The 17,900-nt window shown below is 34.9% G+C and overlaps 4 protein-coding genes across 17 annotated transcripts in view; 2 read left to right on the top strand and 2 right to left on the bottom strand.

The window, feature by feature from the left end:
• Nucleotides 1-185: 185 nt before the first annotated feature.
• On the bottom strand, nucleotides 186-3,519 carry LOC139993217 (uncharacterized). Of its 2 annotated transcripts, none has more exons than XM_072014726.1 (7): nucleotides 2,829-3,519; nucleotides 2,664-2,766; nucleotides 2,270-2,592; nucleotides 1,819-2,187; nucleotides 1,387-1,741; nucleotides 990-1,297; nucleotides 186-910 (listed from the first exon to the last, which is right to left on the bottom strand). In XM_072014726.1, exons 1-7 carry the CDS (start codon nucleotides 3,087-3,089, stop codon nucleotides 359-361), a joined length of 2,271 nt encoding a protein of 756 aa, XP_071870827.1. In that variant the 5' UTR covers nucleotides 3,090-3,519; the 3' UTR covers nucleotides 186-358. The 2 variants fall into 2 exon arrangements, with proteins under 2 accessions (XP_071870827.1, XP_071870828.1); XM_072014727.1 differs by having other exon boundaries at nucleotides 2,270-2,580.
• A 411-nt stretch (nucleotides 3,520-3,930) lies between these two features.
• Nucleotides 3,931-5,361, bottom strand: Bug (thioredoxin domain-containing protein bug). 2 transcript variants are annotated; one of them, XM_072014798.1, is made up of 4 exons: nucleotides 5,117-5,361; nucleotides 4,834-5,036; nucleotides 4,533-4,759; nucleotides 3,931-4,450 (listed from the first exon to the last, which is right to left on the bottom strand). In XM_072014798.1, exons 1-4 carry the CDS (start codon nucleotides 5,160-5,162, stop codon nucleotides 4,096-4,098), a joined length of 831 nt encoding a protein of 276 aa, XP_071870899.1. In that variant the 5' UTR covers nucleotides 5,163-5,361; the 3' UTR covers nucleotides 3,931-4,095. The 2 variants fall into 2 exon arrangements, with proteins under 2 accessions (XP_071870899.1, XP_071870898.1); XM_072014797.1 differs by having other exon boundaries at nucleotides 4,834-5,048; nucleotides 5,117-5,359.
• A 68-nt stretch (nucleotides 5,362-5,429) lies between these two features.
• LOC139993233 (uncharacterized) lies at nucleotides 5,430-10,261 on the top strand. The gene is made up of 5 exons (XM_072014764.1): nucleotides 5,430-5,515; nucleotides 5,797-6,030; nucleotides 7,760-8,001; nucleotides 8,231-8,614; nucleotides 9,296-10,261. Exons 3-5 carry the CDS (start codon nucleotides 7,762-7,764, stop codon nucleotides 10,049-10,051), a joined length of 1,380 nt encoding a protein of 459 aa, XP_071870865.1. The 5' UTR covers nucleotides 5,430-5,515; nucleotides 5,797-6,030; nucleotides 7,760-7,761; the 3' UTR covers nucleotides 10,052-10,261.
• A 1,955-nt stretch (nucleotides 10,262-12,216) lies between these two features.
• Nucleotides 12,217-17,900, top strand: part of LOC139993377 (RING finger protein 207) — a 7,423-nt gene continuing 1,739 nt past the window's right edge. For 2 of the 12 annotated variants that reach the window (XM_072015049.1, XM_072015050.1), the window contains exons 1-7: nucleotides 14,022-14,261; nucleotides 14,431-14,673; nucleotides 15,331-15,479; nucleotides 15,561-16,339; nucleotides 16,723-17,067; nucleotides 17,147-17,429; nucleotides 17,506-17,895. In XM_072015049.1, the coding sequence (XP_071871150.1) occupies nucleotides 14,456-14,673; nucleotides 15,331-15,479; nucleotides 15,561-16,339; nucleotides 16,723-17,067; nucleotides 17,147-17,429; nucleotides 17,506-17,895 (2,164 nt within the window). In that variant the 5' untranslated portion in view covers nucleotides 14,022-14,261; nucleotides 14,431-14,455. Of the gene's footprint in view, nucleotides 12,773-12,865; nucleotides 12,960-13,485; nucleotides 13,956-14,021; nucleotides 14,262-14,346; nucleotides 14,729-15,330; nucleotides 15,480-15,560; nucleotides 16,340-16,722; nucleotides 17,068-17,146; nucleotides 17,430-17,505; nucleotides 17,896-17,900 lie in introns of those variants that run through there. The other 10 variants (XM_072015045.1, XM_072015047.1, XM_072015043.1 and 7 more) reach the window with 10 other exon arrangements.

The raw sequence follows: 17,900 nt of genomic DNA, 5'->3' as shown, positions 1-17,900 counted from the left end.
ATATAGATTGTTTTACTTTAATATATTAAACAGGCATAATAAAACTAGTCTCTCATACAATCGTTATTCGTATTTAACAAGTTCTATCCACACAATACCATCGAGGATATACAAATTCCTAGCATGTTATTTACAAATGAATATTACCATACTTAGTCACAGTAGCAGTTCATATTAGAATGTCATTTGTTCATAAAAATTAAAATTTTATAATATTCAATGCATGAATACAAATTTTGCTGGTATCCTTTGAACACTACAGAAAATAGGTATTTATCCGTCACTATCCTTTTTTTGCTATATTGAACAATGTTAAACTACAATTTTTGTAACAAACATCTGACTAGTTTTCATAGTCTCATTCCGTGTCATCAGCTTCTGATGATTGCGCAACGGGTAATGGTGACGGAATAACTAGTTCATCATCCTCAACCTCTTCTTCTGCAAGTAAAAAATCTTCTCCTTCATGAATTTCTTCTTCTCTTACCGGCTCCGGTGGAGCTATCACATCTTGACCATGTTGTTTCAAATGATCTTTCAATGCAAATGCTCTACCATAGGATGCACCACAAATATAACAACTGAATTTTAGATTATTGTCTTTTTTGTGAGTTTGTATATGAGCACGTGCGGCGTACAAGGAAGCAAATGGACGGGAACACTCAGTACATCGAAATGGTTTAGTGTGGCTGTTTTTGTGTCCTGCTAATTGAACACGTGTTTTGAAAGTTTTTGGACAATAAGGGCACGTGTAAGCACGTTCTTCCCCGTGTGTAAGTAAATGATGATTGTACACAGAAGAAGCTTTAAATCTTTTACCACAATGTTGGCATCCATATGGTCTGACACCAGTGTGAGTTCTCATGTGTAAAGTCAGACAATAAGAAACACGAAAAGTTTTACCGCAAACCTAAGAAATAATAAAGTATTTGTATAATACTATAATAGAAATCACAACATCTTAATTATATTACTTATACTATGCTTACTTCACATGCGTGTGGCTTCTCTCCGGTATGAATACGTTCGTGTTTCACTTTCTCGTGAGGTCTTGTAAATCTTCGACCACAATGTTGACACTGATAAGGCTTTTGATTTTCCGTGGGTTCGGCAGTTGTAGCTGTTTCAGTAGTAGGTGGTGTTGGCGAATGTGGTTGGCTTAGTTCTGTATGTACTGCGGCATGCATTGCTAAGCTATCAGCAGAATCGAATTTTCTATTGCATACAGTACAAGTTACAGAGTCACCAGAATGTAATGCCATGTGTGCTTCTTTGTATGATTCCGCTAACGTTTTACCTATGAACAATTAACAGTTGACTAAATGAAAATGTGTTTTAAGATGAAAAAACCAATTATATTCTTAAACTAAATATTTAAAATATTACCACACTCGGGACACGTAAATGTTGCACTAGGTGTTCCTTCAGGTGCATCAACGTGCCTTGCTCTGACCGGCGCATGCATTCGAGAATGCAAGCGCAAGCTTTTGTGCGAACAAAATTCTGTACCACAAGTTTCGCATATGAAAGTTTTTTGATTTGGATCAGGTTCACCTTCGTGTACCTTTGCATGTAGTTGTAATGCTTTCGGTGTTGCGAAAGTTTGGTCACAACTATCGCAACGATTATTGCCGTGAAGACATGCATGCACTCGGAAGTTTCCTAATTTGGAGAACTGCTGAAGGCACTGATTACATCTATACATTCTCATTGGTGTTGCAGCTAATCTTTTTTCTCGTACCTATAATCAATATATATATATACCAAAAAATATAAAATTTTTTTTATACTATAAAAAGAAATAGATATTTGTCATACTTTCACTCCTTCTACATTAGAAAAGAACTTTTCAATCATTGGTGCTTTAGTAGATTGAAGTGATGTTTGTGCTGGAGTTCTATCCCAGAATCTTTCTATTTGTACTACTTTTCTTGTATATAATCTTCCTTCACTGTCTACGCACTCTTCTGTACGCAGAGTATTCATACTCTGTCTTTGTCTAGTATTGATTACATTTCCTGATTCTGAATGTAAGGTGTTAGTTGCAGGTACTGTAGGTATATCATCTAACTGATCAGCTATTTCAAGTAATACTTCTTGTCCATCATGAAATTGTTTTATATGTTCCACAACAGAATTAAAGCTCATATCACAACTAGTACAACTATAAACTGCTTCTGGTTCTATCTATAATAATTAAATATTCTCTCTATTATACAATTTATTCATTTGTATACATGCTAATAAATAATGCCTTCCTTGTTTATACCTCACAAAGTTCTTGTTTAACATGTAGAAGTCCATCTTCATCTAATTCACCTACATCATTTATATGATCCATATTTATCAGAGCGCCAGTTTCTCCATCTAAAAGTTCTGACCCATCAGGTAAAATAGTAATTACATTTTTATTTCTGTTTTTATCATCTGTCTCTGAAGTGGTTGAAATTGTTACTAGTTGATCCTGAGATAAAGATTTCTCTTCTGCTTTGCTTGTGATATTAGGAACTTTTTCTGTAATCTTAAATTCCAGAGAATTTTGCTCCATTTGTGTCTCTTCAGTTTCCATCTTTTCTACGACTTTAATATCTCCTGGTATTTTTATTAGAAACAATAATCAAATAAATATAATTAACATAAATTAAGTTAAAATTTCTACACACCATTTTCATCAACTTGTATAGTTTGAGGTCCTCCAACTATCATAATTCCACTATCATTTACAGTTGCTAGAAAACTTTGATCTATCCCTTCGACATTTGTGTCCTAAAATTAAAATTATTGAGCAAATACTAAAACACATAAAAAAAGTTTTACTTGGTGCCAACCATTAGCACTTCTGTGTCCGGTTGAGATTCTTGTTGAGTTTCTTCCTTAGGCTCGTACTTTGATTCAGATGATGCCTCTGATTCAACGCTTTGTCCACATCGATCCAAATGTTGAATGAGTGCCATTACTGAGTCAGATCGCTGCGAACAACTAGGACAGTATAGGTTGTCCGTCATGCTTAATAAATGGTACTTTAATGACTGTGGATTGTTAAACGTTTCACCGCAGCACATCGGGCAAATGAGATTCAACGAGCCCATTATTTTTATCGTTTTGCTGCCGACCTCGTAGAGGGTCTTTGTTGACCTTAACCTGACCCTCTACTCCTTTTACAAACTTAACTGGTTCTTTTTACGTTCTCCTATCCCTATCCTTAATTGAAAAATAAAGCCGGCTTCTCGTTAAGAACCTAACCTGACGATGAATCACAAAAATCAGTAAAATTTCTTAATTGTGTCCAGATACAGAATAATGTCATGATGTTTCTTCAGGAGACTTGATTTTCCATAGGATGTTTACTCAAGTATGCTCAATTATATTACATAAAAATAAACAGCATCTATTTCTTATAATAACAGCGATAACAAAACTCATTAGAGACGAACTTCAGCGCAAACAAATGCCGCACACAACAATCATGAAGTTAGGGATGTGATAAGTGAATCGCGAAGTCGGCCATTACATGCGAGTTTCGGTATAGAACTATCGAAGTCAAATTCAAGCTTTATCATATACAACATAATAATTATAATTATATAACACGAATTACCATAATATCGTTGTATTTCCTATTTTGAGAATGTCAGACCATTTGCAATTGTAGACACATGTTAAAACAATTGAAAACTGTTGGAAATAAATTAGATGCTCAATTGACAAAAGGCGCGCGGTGTGTTCAGTTCCGTTTGAACTTCACAATTACGAAACTTCCCGTAGCTTATTTTATAATTTTTATTATCACTAAAAATTAAGTTTTGCAATATTTTTATTACAGTATATAAATTGATCGTAATGTATATTACTCATGTGCAAAATGCAAAATTTGTAGCATAGATAATTTTATAAATACTGAAAGAAGGTAAAAGAATTATTAATTACGTGTTTTTTTTTTTAATAACATACACTTTACTTATTTATCGAAGTATATTTACATTCTTTTAAGATTTATACCGCATAGAATATCATGCGAATTAATAATAAGATCTTATGTTTGTATCTCATGTCGTAATTTCTTGTATGGAATATAAGATAGTCCCTTTTTACATTCTAATCAGCATGCTCGTGTTGAGCATTACTTTCGCGCCATGTATTTTGAATTAATTCTACAAACTGTTGCCACCACCTGCTTTGAGATGTGAAGTATAAAGCACATGCAGTAATGAAGATCCATGAAAGGACTAGACAATAATCCGTCCCATTAGAAGGTGTACTAGAAACAGGGCCAGCAAAATCCAAAGATGTAACATATAATGACCCATTTGGTTGCAAATTAGTTATTTGTGTTATAAATCTTGCAAAAGCTTCCAATGTATAAACAGTGTAATTAAATTTTGCTACAGGTTTTCCATTGTGAACAAGCATTAACGTTGGGACTCCAACAATTCCATATTGAGCATTAAAACTAAAAACATGGAAAACGCAAAATGTTTATAGACTTCTTTTAATCATATAAATAAATTGTTTTACTTTATTGTACTTATTACTTTTGGTATTTAATTGCATCTAGTGCCACTGCCTTAATATGTGGAAATGAACGTGGTAATGCATTAAAGTGCGGTGCAGCTTGACTACTGAATATACTCCATCTAGCATAAAATAATACTATCACACAAGTTCCTGGTAAAAGTCTGCCTTCTTTATCATTTCTACTTTTGTTTGATGGTCCAGGTTCTAAGATTAATAATTTCATTAATCTGGTTGCATTAACAATCTGAAATAGTTAATGCTTGTAATTTATTCCCTTCCATTTTAAATTTAACATTCTCAAATATTTTATTATGTTACTTCTACTGGTCCATAGACTTTATCCGTTAGGCAATTGACTTTAGTCACATTAACAGTTGAATTGTTTATTGTCACGTTCGCTTCGATAATTTTATTCTCTTCTTCATATTTGATGTTTCCAGTATCAGGTTCAGGTTCTCGATCAGAATTTTTGAACGAAATTACTTCTAGCATCTCGCATTTGTCCATTCGTCCGAAAACACCTATCACATGAACTAAGCAGATAGGGAAGATTGAAATTGTATTATGATAGAAAGTGCAATAAAATATATGAATATCTCACCTAAAATTATAATAAGTAAACACAAATTCCTTTTAGAAAAAAACATTTTATATACATAACCTAGAAAACTGTTCGTGTGTTTCTATTAGGAATTTGAAAGTGATTCAATTCACAAGTAACTTGGACGTTTTCCTATAAACACATGATATCTAACGAATGTTCGTAATTGCAGCATAATTCGCACTATCGCACACGTAATAAGCAAGTTGATGCATCATGTTTATTTCCATTCTCAATTAAGAAATAGAGGGATACCGTGATAGACTGTTTGAGGTCGCATCGATCGCGTATCTTTCAATTTCAATTTATTTATAATTCGCCCGATTAATTTCACTATAATCACTTGAAGTATGAAATATGAAATACAATCCGAAATTATTTTTATGCTTTTGTATTAATGTAAGTTTGATATCTATAATCAGAATACGATATTATACAATACGATATTATACAATATCAAACTGTAGATTTAAAAAATCGCAAGTTCAATTTTTTAAAAATTTGAGTAACATTTCAACATAATTAATGTATATATGTTAATATTTTTATTTATTATATTACATTGCATTAACATATGAATTTGTTTACATGATACTAAAGCGTGTAAATGCTTATTTATTAAAGATCACCATGCCATAATTACTGATTCATTTGTGAATTATGAAATCGTTAATTTACAGAATAAATCTCACGCGATGCTGCGATCAAGCTCGTTGCTTTCGAGTGTATTCCACGCATCACCGGAAGAAGAAAGAAAGAAAGACTTAAGAGTAGGAGTTGCCTCGCGTATCTAGCCACTTTCATTGTTATTCGATCTGCCTTACACCAAAGGTGCAAGCTGAGTACTCCCATCTCCTGAAGGAATAATCAGAAAATTTGTACGAAATTTTTCGTCATTTAATATCGAGTTTTCAGTAAGTACATACGTATATGTATAAATTTTAATTCATACTTCTTACTACTTTGACATGCACTATTTTAGCTGCTACTTTTTGCTGGTAATAATCAAAGTATATACTTTCTTTCTTTTTTTACTTTATATTAGAGAGAAAACCTTTGCACTTTCCCTTACACTTTACTTTACTCTTACTCGATGTCATTTGATATTTATCGGTATATAATTTTTACAGTAATAATTAATAATTATTCCTATGTTAATTAATACAATAATATTATATATTAATTACAGATAATAAAAATTGCATTTGTTGTTGTATAATTTAACAATTTTATCTGATATAAAGAATATATTTGAGAACAAATCTGGATGAAAATAATTGTCTAAGTTTGTTTTATTTTTTTTTTTTACTGAATCTTTCTCTCTCTTTTTCTGGAACTGATCATTCATATAGATAATTAGAATTTACAATAATAGTATTCTCTAAAGTGGATTCTTCAAAGTTTTGTCAAAGAAATATACAGCTTATGGCACAGGAAGTAAGGTAGAAAAGATGATACTACGAAGATATGAATACTCCCTGGCAAAAAAATTGCAAAATCGACATTAGAGTGCCGGTTAACGGAGCGCGAAAGCACCAGCAGATGAAATCAACATCGAATCGCGCATTAGCATACAAAAATAGTGGTGCTGGCCTTATTCACCTTGCCAACCAAGATTCATACGTTCCGTCTAAACAATAAGATTTCGTACTTGAGATCCCGTAAAAAGGTTGCGTGTACCCGAATGAAACACTACGCCTACGTACACCACAGCGTTTCAATATCGGTCAATTAGGAAATTGAGAAACTCGTGTTGCATCTGTGCTGGGAAATCGTATTGTTTTTCGTGTTATAACATCGTCCACTATTTAACAATCTGTAAGACTGAAAGCCAACGTGTTTTGTACGAAACGTTAAATAGCAATGATTTTGTATAAGATTTCCCAATTGGCAAAAGTGAAAATTGCATTTTTATGGATTAGGAATATTGCAGATATTGCTTTATTTTGTAGTATTTTAAAAAATTAGATATTACACAGAAGCGTTTGATAGCATTAAATTTATGTAAGATTTTTCAGTTGTAAGTTTTATGAAACTCGTATTTTCACGAATTGATAACATTTTACAAAATTTCGTAGATTTTTTTTTATTTTATGGTATTTCTTTTTAACTAGATATTAAGGAAAAGATTAGAATACATTCTAACGTTTTGGAATATCAGTGCGACTAATCCGATAGTTACTCGGAAGAATTAATAATAATCGGTGAATACAATAGAGGCAGTTCGCGTCCAAATTGTGCTTCCTGGTTTCACTCGATTGTCGCTGAAATAGACGGAAGGAAGACGCATTCATGCTCTGTTTCAGCGGCTCGAATTCACTGAGTTTCTACAGGATATACCTACTGAGATATTTTAATGATGCCACCACACGTAGATGCGCCTTCTTGCCTTTTTATGAGCCTTGAAAGTGTCATTGCAGTTGTCTTTATCACAGAAACATAGAAAGGACAATGACCTGGCTACTTTTCTCCTCGTTTAAATGCTAGATTTTTATCAGTTTTTGCCTTGAGTATTTTATGTTTTGGCAATCTGCAGATCTTTTTCTTTTTATTACGATTACGATATTTATGTGACATTAAAATTGCATAAATGTTCGAAATTATTTTATAACTTTGCTACTTCACTTCTTCTGTCGTTTACAGAGATGGTGTCAGCCTTTAAGGTATCAGTGATCTTGCTACTGACATATTCATCGATCAGTTCTGCTCGTTCGAACATCGGCAATTGGGAAGCCTGCGGTGGAAGATTGGAACGTGCCCTAGATGCACTTCACAAAGACTCGAGCAGAAGGAAAGGACTTGAAGAGGAGGAAGCAGGAATGTTTTATCAACAAGAACTCCGTTCTGTACCACTTGAGATGTCAGTCTCCCGGATTGCTGTTAAAGTAATATTTATTACGCGAATTGCATTCAAATTTACATCAAAGATAGGAGTTTAAAACAAGTCTCGGATGAAAAATTGAATTTGTTTTCTTTAATAAATTATACACACGGAATGGTTGTCTGTTCAGATTTGTCAAAAGCTTTAAGGGGAAAACTTATATTTAAATTTTATTATTAAAAAAGAATTCTAAACATTAATTAATATAGTTAACATAGTTCTCTGCTGTTTAGTTGCCACAAGGTGCTAGAAACACCGGAAATCCATGGGCCAGGGTCGAGAAATGTATTTACGAGCCTAGCAACAATTCTCTGCAGACTCGGGTGATGTTTAATGATTTATCCGTCTCTGGGTTAGTTTCGTTAATGCCACGGGATCATCAGCCACCTATACCGGCTGAATCTTGTACGATGACTCTAAGATTGAGGCGAGCAGGTGTTGATTTTTTAACAAGTCCAATCGCTCGTGGTAGAGGACAGATGCGCATTCGAACGGAGTCCAGTTTCTTAGAGCCCAGATTTGCTTCTATCTACGCTTACGGTTGTCGCCCTACGCGTTTAGACAAGCAAATTAAAAGACAAGACAAGTGGCCTCCATTTTATCCACCTCGAGACGAGGTAATTCATTTATTTCGCTTCTAATACGTAGACTGCGGATATTGATGTATTTATGGGAAAGTTAAAAGTGCAAAAATATAGAGATTACATATAATACGTAACAACATATTGTTGCTTAGATTTCATTTCTTTAATCTTTTTCACAAAACTATGACTTTGCGTAAATATCTGTGGTCTATAGTAGCTCAAAAAGATACGCGAACAATTATAGAAATCTTTTCTGAATATATTATTTGTGTTATAGGAAAAAATTTGAAATTTCATTAGCAACAAACTTTACCAATATAATCATAAAAGTGGTGCCTCGTTTCACAGATGAAATGAGAGAATGAAATTTTATAATATATTAAAAATACACATACAATATATCCATAAAAGTTTTCTATAATACAGTGGCTACAAAAATTATGGGTACATTCCCTTATTTTCCACTGGAGCGTTTTTTTTTTTTTTTTTTTTTATCAAGTTCTACATTTCATCTTCGTAATATCCAAGTCCTGTACTTATACGAAAGTACTAGCAAATGATGCAGAGTTTAATATACTGTGCACCTAATAAATAAATACAATGATATGTAAATACTTTTTATAGCCATTGTAAGTGTTCAGGTATTGATAAGTTATCCTCTAACTAACTTTTAATTTCTGCTGTATCAAGAATAAAACATTTAATCTTTTGCAGTATGGGCTTCTGCCCCTAACATTGCACGATGATTATGAAGCAGCGGAACCACGTCAATTGGTGGGTGTTTCAAAAGAAGTAGATATCGTTATACCAAACGAAACTCGTCAGTCTCGTATCGTAAGCGCACCTCTTACGAAATTAGGAATATGGAGAAAAAACATTTGGCTCACTAAATCTCCACCAAGAGAAAAGCGAGCCCTGGTTGAATCTGACGTTGTCGTAAGTTCCTCGAGCGTTCGCCGCTTTCCAGGATCTTTCAAAAGTGGTCAGGAAGCCAGCAGTCATCCCATAAAGATATTACGATCTACGGAGACAATTACTCCTGAAGATTTCGCAACAGCATTGACCAGTAAACGGTTAAAAACCAACGAAACTGGCAATTGCACCGAACAACATCAAACGAAGCAAAGCAACTTGAACAATATAACGAAGATTCTTCCGAAAAATTTAGACGACAACAACGAATCAAAGGCGAACGTTAAAAGAGAAAATAGCTATCACATAAGTGAAAACGATGCGCCGAAAGAAACAAGACATTTGTATATCGATGAAACGTTGGATAATATTTTCCCAATTGACTTAGAAAACGATAGTAGAAGTTGGCAGTCGAAAGAACACGTCGCCAGAGAAATGGAAGATGTGTTTTTACGCGGTGCCAGCCAAGCTTTGACCAGATACATAGAGAAACAGCTACATCCCGCTATTAAAGAGACACTTATGATTTCCATGGGATATACTATCAGTTACGGATAACACGTTATTTCTTTGATTGATTAGTACCAATTTGTTGTAATTCAATTTTTAGGAAATTTGTATAGGTATTGTAGGAATACGAGGAAAAAATCAGTATCGTCGTTGTAATAACGTTAATTTCTAGTCTTTAATACTGATGTCTAGAAAAGTGAAATGATAGATATTTTATTAAAAAATTCTTTGTTTTTAAATAAATCAAGTTGGAAAGTTCGCTTTTTATGGTTAATATATGCATTTAGGATCAATTGCAAATGACAAATTATCGTAATTGTCCTTGATCCTTACTGGTCCTTCGTTTCTTTCTCTACGATTCTGGAAGCTAATTTAAGTCTCAATTTCGTAATGAGATGTATTATTAACCAGAGTATAAAATAGCAAGGCAAGAATAGATAAATCATTTATCGCTTTGTAGTTTAATTTTGTTTTGTTCGATAAAACCTATTTTATCTAATAATAAATTGGTGGTTGCCTATATAAATATTGAATAAATTTATAGTTTAATTAATCTGATAAATATTGTGATTTATTTCAATTATTATTAATACAGAGAAAATAGGTTTGAAAAATAAACTAAATTAAACAAATTTCCTCAATTAATTGAAACTAGATTTAAGGATAGGTCGATTTATTACTTTACTACTGCATATCAGCTTTTCAACGCAAACCTTAATATTTTCGAATACGATATATGTCACAGCATATTAGCATCTTTACTTAATAACTTAGGTCGTTTTTGGATAGATGGCAGGACATGGCTTATCCAACACACGTTTCAGATCATGTAGCTTCAGTTTTGTGTTCGGACATGCCACGTTTTGTCATCTATCTATAAACGCTCCAAGTTTCAGTTCCTTCACTACCTAATAGATGGCAGTACATGACAACCGCAGACAGGAAGGGTGATAGCGTGCGACAAGAGCAAACAATAGGGGTGGCAATAGAAAGATACCGTCACAGTGTGCGACAAAGACAGAGGGTACGATTGATAATAGAAGCAGAAGGGCTGATGTGTCACATGACAAATATAGACGATATGACTATCATTAAAATGGAAGAGGAAGGCTGTTTGATTAATTTATATAGGTTTTTGTAAATGTTTCTGAAAATTTTTCGTATTTCTAAATATTTTGTGTTAGTTATAAACATTTACTTGTTTATCCCTACTTTGGATGTTCATTTACATCTAATATGTAAACAAAAATATATTTCGAAATTTTTGTATATTCCCTTCTTCTAATTTGTGAAGATGGCGAGGATGAGGGCTTAGGATGACGACAGTTAAAGGCGAATGATAAAACAGGAGGATTCTCTTTGTGATATTGATTTCTTCAATGAAATTGTGAGAATATACAGTAATTTACATTAAATTTAGTTTTATAATATAGTGTAACATATTACCCATAAGCTATGCTATATTAGATGGTATAACACTTTTAAATGTATATAATATTGTAGATGTATTGTTTATATGGTTTATAATGCCGTATATATTATGTATGTGACAAAATATTATATATACGTAGGCAATGTAATAGAAATAATGTACTATAAAATTTACATTTATTTTACTTAAAACTATGTTATGCTTGAACGAAGTGGAAGGTTTGGTGCCTTAGTGTATGCATTTATAGACAGTGTAACCTCCAAACAGGCACTTGTTTCAAAATGAACAAGTGACATTCGAGCCTAATAGGATCTAGGATAATAGAATCAGTGAAACGATTAGTCAAAGAAACGATTAGTCATGCTCAATCCAATTAACCATTCACAATCGAATCGTAAATTATAATCTGTATAAATTATAATTTGTAAGCTGTTTACAAAATATTTTTAATGTCCGGTGTAAAGAACGCGCGTTTACCGACGCGTTTGCGCGCCCAATTTTTAGACCGGTGCAGACGAGCGGTTTGCATTAATTCGCCATAGTTTTTGCACGAAATTACCTTTTCGATCAGTTGTATGATAATACAGTTGGAGTACAATGGAGTAAAATGTCTTGTCCTATATACCCTATTTGTAATGTCATAGGAACTGCTATTATACTGAATCGATAACGTCGCATGCGATTCGAACATATTATGGGGGTAGAGTGACCTCCAGAATGAAAATGCATTGAATGTCACGTCTATTCTGTATTTTGTCTGTGGCATTAGTGTGTGACAAGGACAGATAGAGAAATTAGTTCACCTTTTCACCGCTATGTTTCGATAGTATTTCATAAATTTCACAATAATTTCATGAACATGATATTACTATAACGATGAAAAAAGATATCGTGATATCACTAAAAATATATTTTTCTCAAATGCATAATCATTATCGGACATCGTTCGTCAAACTGCATTTGATTAGTCGCAGTCTGTCGTGATATACATAATGAGGATTGAACGATTCTCTTATTATTACTGTATATGAATCTTTCAGAAGTCATATTGATCAATTCTGTTTTTTGTTGATTTCCTATTTCCATTACATAAGTAATCAATGTTTAATTTTCAAAAGATAAATGTAAATAAATTCTAAGGTGAACTTAGAAGGCAGTATCTGTAATATCATCGGTAGACTGCGAATTTTGATCTACTTAAAGAAAATTTAAAACTATAAAAATGTACAAAATATATATAACATAAAAAAAATATATATAATATTCAAAATATGATACTCGTCGTAATACTTAGCGAATGAAACAAATCTCTACTTAGGTTACACTTCATTAGTTGTGTTAGTAGACTAATCGTTACTTTTCTGTAGCTTTCCATTTATACAGTTGATCAGTGTGGTTTCTGAAGGGTTCATATATCAATGTGTATGTAGGTCCCTGCAGAAGTGCAGAAAACGAATGATGGCGGTGCTGAGGGGTGAGAACGTCGAGGTGCTGCTTTCACCCATATAGATCCAGGCTACAAATGTATACAGTAGTTGACTCTGGTCATAGGTTAGGATTTCATTTAACTAGTTACAGAAAATCTCAAGTATCTCTTTTCTTGATAGAAGACAACTGAGATACGAATACCCATATATATTTTTTACATATTTGTTTATTTTACATATATGTCTAAAACCAAAGGCATGGAATCAGTTTAAAGAACTAGTGGGGATAGCGATGGCCAATTAACAAAGCAAAATCCCGGCCAGTTAACGCAGCACTACTTTATTGCCATGTGCAACCCTAGCTGTTACTTATAAGTGAAGATGAATATGGTACTCATCTTTGCTCATGGCCAGAAGATATTACTCTGAAGTTCTGGAACACGCGAAAACTGCCGTTTATTACAAGTTTTGCTATTTACAACTTTTACAGTATCTTACATCACCGAACGATGCATTATCGATTGCTTTATCGTGTCTCACGATTACCGTGTGTTTGAAAATGTTAGAAATTTGTAGATGATAACGAAACTTGTAATTATTTATTATTTAAATTATATCTATAATTATTTACTATTTTATTTAAAGCGATTATTAAATTACAGGTTGTAAATTTCGAGCGATTATTATGAATTATTATTCAGAGAGTTTAAATTCTTTGTTCTTATATACATATCTGTTTTAGTATCTACTACATGCAAAGAAAGTTTTTAAGAGTTTTCAATGTGTAAATAAGATTTTGAACGTAGACAATTTTATACGTAGATAATTTTTCCAAATTTTCAAATATATATCTTATAGAAAGAATAAAATTATTTGAAAATTTGTAGAAAAAGGGGTCAAATACCCATTATCAGTGGGCGTACATACGTGCATCACTACTCACTTATACATTATATGCAAAGATAGCTCTTAAAAATGTTCAATGCTTAAATAAGATTCTACATAAACAGATTTTCCAAATTTTCAAACATATTTCTTATAGAAACAATAAAATTATTTGAAAATTTGTAGGAGAAAGGGTTAAATATCCATTGTGAGTGCATGCATGTATGTGCATCATTACCCCTGCACACTTACGTCATAGTTACCTTGTGTGCAGGCCGGTGCACCCTTACCACGTAGCAGCGCGTGCAGCAGCAGCAGCAGCAGCAGCCCGTCCTCTTTTCTACGTGTACGTATCATCCTTAGTGGAGGGGGTGAGATTGGTGCCATTTCAGTGACGTCAGAGTCGATCGTCAGGCGCAAACTGGGGGTTTGCGCCCACCATACTACGTCAGAATGACGAGCCGATAAACTACCTATCAGGTTTTTCTGCGGCGGGCGGGCCAACGGTCTTAGGGTAAACATTCCTTCTTTTTATCGTTTCAAGTAGTTGCATGTTGCATTTCATTTGATTTTATTAAATAGTGATTTAATTTTGATAGTGAAGTAACCGTAAAGAAAGAAAAAAATGAAGGAGGGTACTGAGGTGGTGGTCGGTGAAGCACGTTCTGGATTCTGGTTTCCAGGTGGCCGCCGTTGGTTTGGCCGACGATGGCGAACTCGGCGGGGACGACGGTCGACGGCATCGACGTCGGCGAGAATGACGGTACGACAGGTGTAACCGGTGGCGGTCCTAGGAATCCTCTCATCTGCGGTGTCTGTCATGACTATTACAACGAGCCTTGTCTGCTGTCCTGCTTTCACACCTTTTGTGCCCGCTGCATCCGTGGCCCTCATCTTGAGGGAAAAGTCTCCTGTCCCATCTGCGGGTAGATAACAACGACTGTTATTGCATGGCGTCCTTAGGGTGGGTGACGATCCCAGGTCTGGGTTAGGTTCGGCTACTATGTGCATGTTATTACATTTCCTATTAGTTCTATTGTCTCTATGTAAATTTTGTGTCTTAACATAATGACAAAATTTGTTATGTCTTTGTCAGTTCCTTCTCCACGATGATCTTTTGCTTCGTACACTTTTGTTTCAATAATCTTGGGTTTAAAGAATGAAATTTCCTAATTGTTTTGATGTTTGTGGCGTAGAATATATGGGTACGATAAGTTTTGCTTAACTTCATTGAGATATATATGAAATAAAACCCATATAGCTAAACTTATTTTTATTGTTTGTATAAGTTGTAAATTATGTTTGTTTTGCAAGTACTTGTTTAGACATATTTCTTTATTGTAAAGTGTACGTGTTTCTGATTTATCGTTCAGAATGGAATTCTATAGATTCATCTTATTGTAATTTTTATTCTGTTGTAATGGTTCTTTGAAATCCTTTTCTCTTTATATATGACTTTTCTGAGAATTTTTCTATATTGTTTATGATAATATTTTTTTGCAAGAGTTGAAGTATCTTTCATATCATTCCTAACACTTTGTATTGCCTGTTACCACAAATTTACAATACATTACTGCTCATAGGCAACAGACACAGTTGAAAGATGGAGCACAACAACCACCGCCTGATCAGCTGATACGTCAGCTAGTTGAGTTGGCAAACTCTGAGAATCCACCTTGTGCCAACTGTGATAAACGGGATAAGTCTACTATGTTTTTTTGTACAACATGTGGTAAGTAGCAAACAATAATAAATTTAACAATAATCATCCTACTATCTTATCCTTGAAACTTAACACTATTTTTGAATATAGGACAAGCTTTGTGTACGCACTGCAGGGAGAATACCCATCGTGCAAAGATGTTCTCCACACACGAGGTGTTACATATGAGCAAATGCACCAAGGATACACAACGTCGTTGCCCAACTCATGGAGAACAATACATAATGTATAGTCAAAGTGCCAAGTGCATGCTCTGTGCTACTTGTTTTCGCGACACTCCTGCGGATGCGAGGCTTCACTGCGTTGATATTGAAAGTGCCTGGCAACAGGCTTCGAAGAAGATGGAACGAGCTGTTAATTCCATTTGTGAGCTGCAAGCTGGTGTGCGAGACGGAGTGTTGGCTTTAAAATCACAATTGGATGAACTACGACATAGTTTGGATTCCGAAAAAAGGACATTGAATTCTTTCTGTCAGGGAATGCAGGAGGCCATAACGAAGACGCATGGAAGTACTCTGACAGAATTGCAGCGACAGTTTGAAACGAAGGAAAGGATGGTTCGAAGCCAATTGCTTTCATTAGGTAGCGCACTTCCTGTGCTGCAGATGCATTTAATGCTATGCACTGCCTTTACTAGCGGCGCGACGAAATATCAATTTCTCGAGCTAGCCCATCCAATGTTGGAACGATTAAGTCGAGTCGCGCAATTAGGATATCCATCGAGGCCACCTCTGCTGACTGCACATCTGAAGACTAACTATAAGAATGAATTTGCTCGCGCACTGCAACCGTACGTCGGTCAGTCCCAGAAGGAATCATTATATGACCAAACTCACACGACGGCTCAACAGGATCCGCCAGTGATTCAGGTACTTAGATACATTTAGCCTGGCCACCTCTCGATTACGAATTCCATCTTTACGTTCATATTACAAGTTTCTTTTTCATTGCATTTCTCGCGCACACTTCTGTGTAAGTATTTTTGTTTACAGGATTTTACTCGATATATGATGTGGCTTGTACTTAATCGTATGGTGGTAGTTAGTAGCCAGATTAGAATACAGTCATTCTTGTAGCAAATTGACTGTTCTCGGCAGACGTGAAAACGTTTCGTTTCTTGTTAGTTTCTTAGCCGATGATGTGGTAGTCAGTATCAGACAGTTTATTCAGACCCGTATATATCTATATACACGTCTGACGTTCTGGGAAGAAATGGCTCAGAGTTTACGTGAGATATTTCTTTTCCAAGCAGAGCAGCAAGTCTGCTCAGAGGATTCCAACCAAGAGCGGGACCGACGGTGGACCGTTTTCCAGTCACTGTCGAACATTTGATAGTCAGCTGAAGGAATTGAATCAGCAGTTGCTCACTGTGAAGGAACGTTTAGAAGAATTACATCGTGATGTGGCAGTTCTGAGAAGAGCTAACACACCTCCATTGGGCATACGTTACGAACAGGTGGCGAGGGATTGTCGGGTGCTAGAACAACAATTAGAGCATTATCAGATGGAACTAGAACGCCTTAGAAACGTGTTCGATACACTTTGGGATGAACAGTTATGTAGAATTCACATAGAAAAAGAAATATTCCATTCTCAGGTATTATTTAGATTTTATTATTGGCAAAGCTTGAACGTCTTGAAGATACGTCGATTAATGAATTCCTTTGTTCATTCAGATGAACGATATCCTATCATTGAGAAGTCAGGTAAAACAATTGCAGAATCTTGCTCAACAATTAGAACCATATATAAAATCTTTTGCAACTGGAGTTAGTGCTGGTGAAGTAAGCATGATAGCTTCTGATGCAGCTAGTAATCAGCATTTGCAGGCGTTACTGGATCACTTGGCACGTTTACAAATGCAGGAACCACCGCAACCGCAAACCCAAGCTCCGACCAAGGATCATCGACATTCGCGTACTACTGCAACTAGTGCAGATAATGCGCTTTACATGAAAGGTATCTAATTTAATCTTAATTTCAATATACTCCAATTTCAAGATTATCACGCGATCCACGTGATTTTTTTATTTAGAAACGAAGGAGGTACCAACACGTTGCCGTACTCCTTCCGCTGATGTCGAAGCTGTCTTGGATTCGAGTGGAAACATTATTGTCTATGGCACGGCCAAGTCAACGGATTCGAAAAGAGGAATGCTTAGCCAATTGATCGAAAAAGCTAGAAGTAAAGAAGATCGTAAAAAATCGCCAGGAAGAGAGGAAAGTCGTGATCGCAGTCAGAGCCGACGACCAAGGAAGTCTCCCGATAGTACGAAGCCTAAAACACCGCCTGGTCACTGGTCTGCCAGCAAAGTACGATCTTTGTATCGATCTCTGAAGGGTGGCAGTGGAGATAATTCTGCCGAGGGACTCGATCAACCAGAAAGGTGCACGGATTCCCAGCAACCACAGTCGCATACGACTGGTAAG

The sequence above is a fragment of the Bombus fervidus genome, chromosome 12, assembly GCF_041682495.2.
Source record: "Bombus fervidus isolate BK054 chromosome 12, iyBomFerv1, whole genome shotgun sequence".
Classification (NCBI taxonomy): domain Eukaryota; kingdom Metazoa; phylum Arthropoda; class Insecta; order Hymenoptera; family Apidae; genus Bombus; species Bombus fervidus.
This window is presented reverse-complemented; position numbering and strand designations above follow the sequence as displayed.

Coding starts and splice junctions, on each gene's coding strand:
- LOC139993233 (XM_072014764.1), top strand. CDS start 7,762: ATGGTGTCAGCCTTTAAGGTATCAGTGATCTTGCTACTGACATATTCA. Junction 8,002..8,230: donor TCTCCCGGATTGCTGTTAAA/GTAATATTTATT, acceptor TCTGCTGTTTAG/TTGCCACAAGGTGCTAGAAA. Junction 8,615..9,295: donor TTTATCCACCTCGAGACGAG/GTAATTCATTTA, acceptor AATCTTTTGCAG/TATGGGCTTCTGCCCCTAAC.
- Bug (XM_072014797.1), bottom strand. CDS start 5,162: ATGTTTTTTTCTAAAAGGAATTTGTGTTTACTTATTATAATTTTAG. Junction 5,049..5,116: donor TTTACTTATTATAATTTTAG/GTGAGATATTCA, acceptor CTATCTGCTTAG/TTCATGTGATAGGTGTTTTC. Junction 4,760..4,833: donor AAGTCTATGGACCAGTAGAA/GTAACATAATAA, acceptor TAACTATTTCAG/ATTGTTAATGCAACCAGATT.
- LOC139993217 (XM_072014726.1), bottom strand. CDS start 3,089: ATGGGCTCGTTGAATCTCATTTGCCCGATGTGCTGCGGTGAAACGTTT. Junction 1,742..1,818: donor CTAATGTAGAAGGAGTGAAA/GTATGACAAATA, acceptor TATTGATTATAG/GTACGAGAAAAAAGATTAGC. Junction 1,298..1,386: donor ATTTACGTGTCCCGAGTGTG/GTAATATTTTAA, acceptor AATTGTTCATAG/GTAAAACGTTAGCGGAATCA.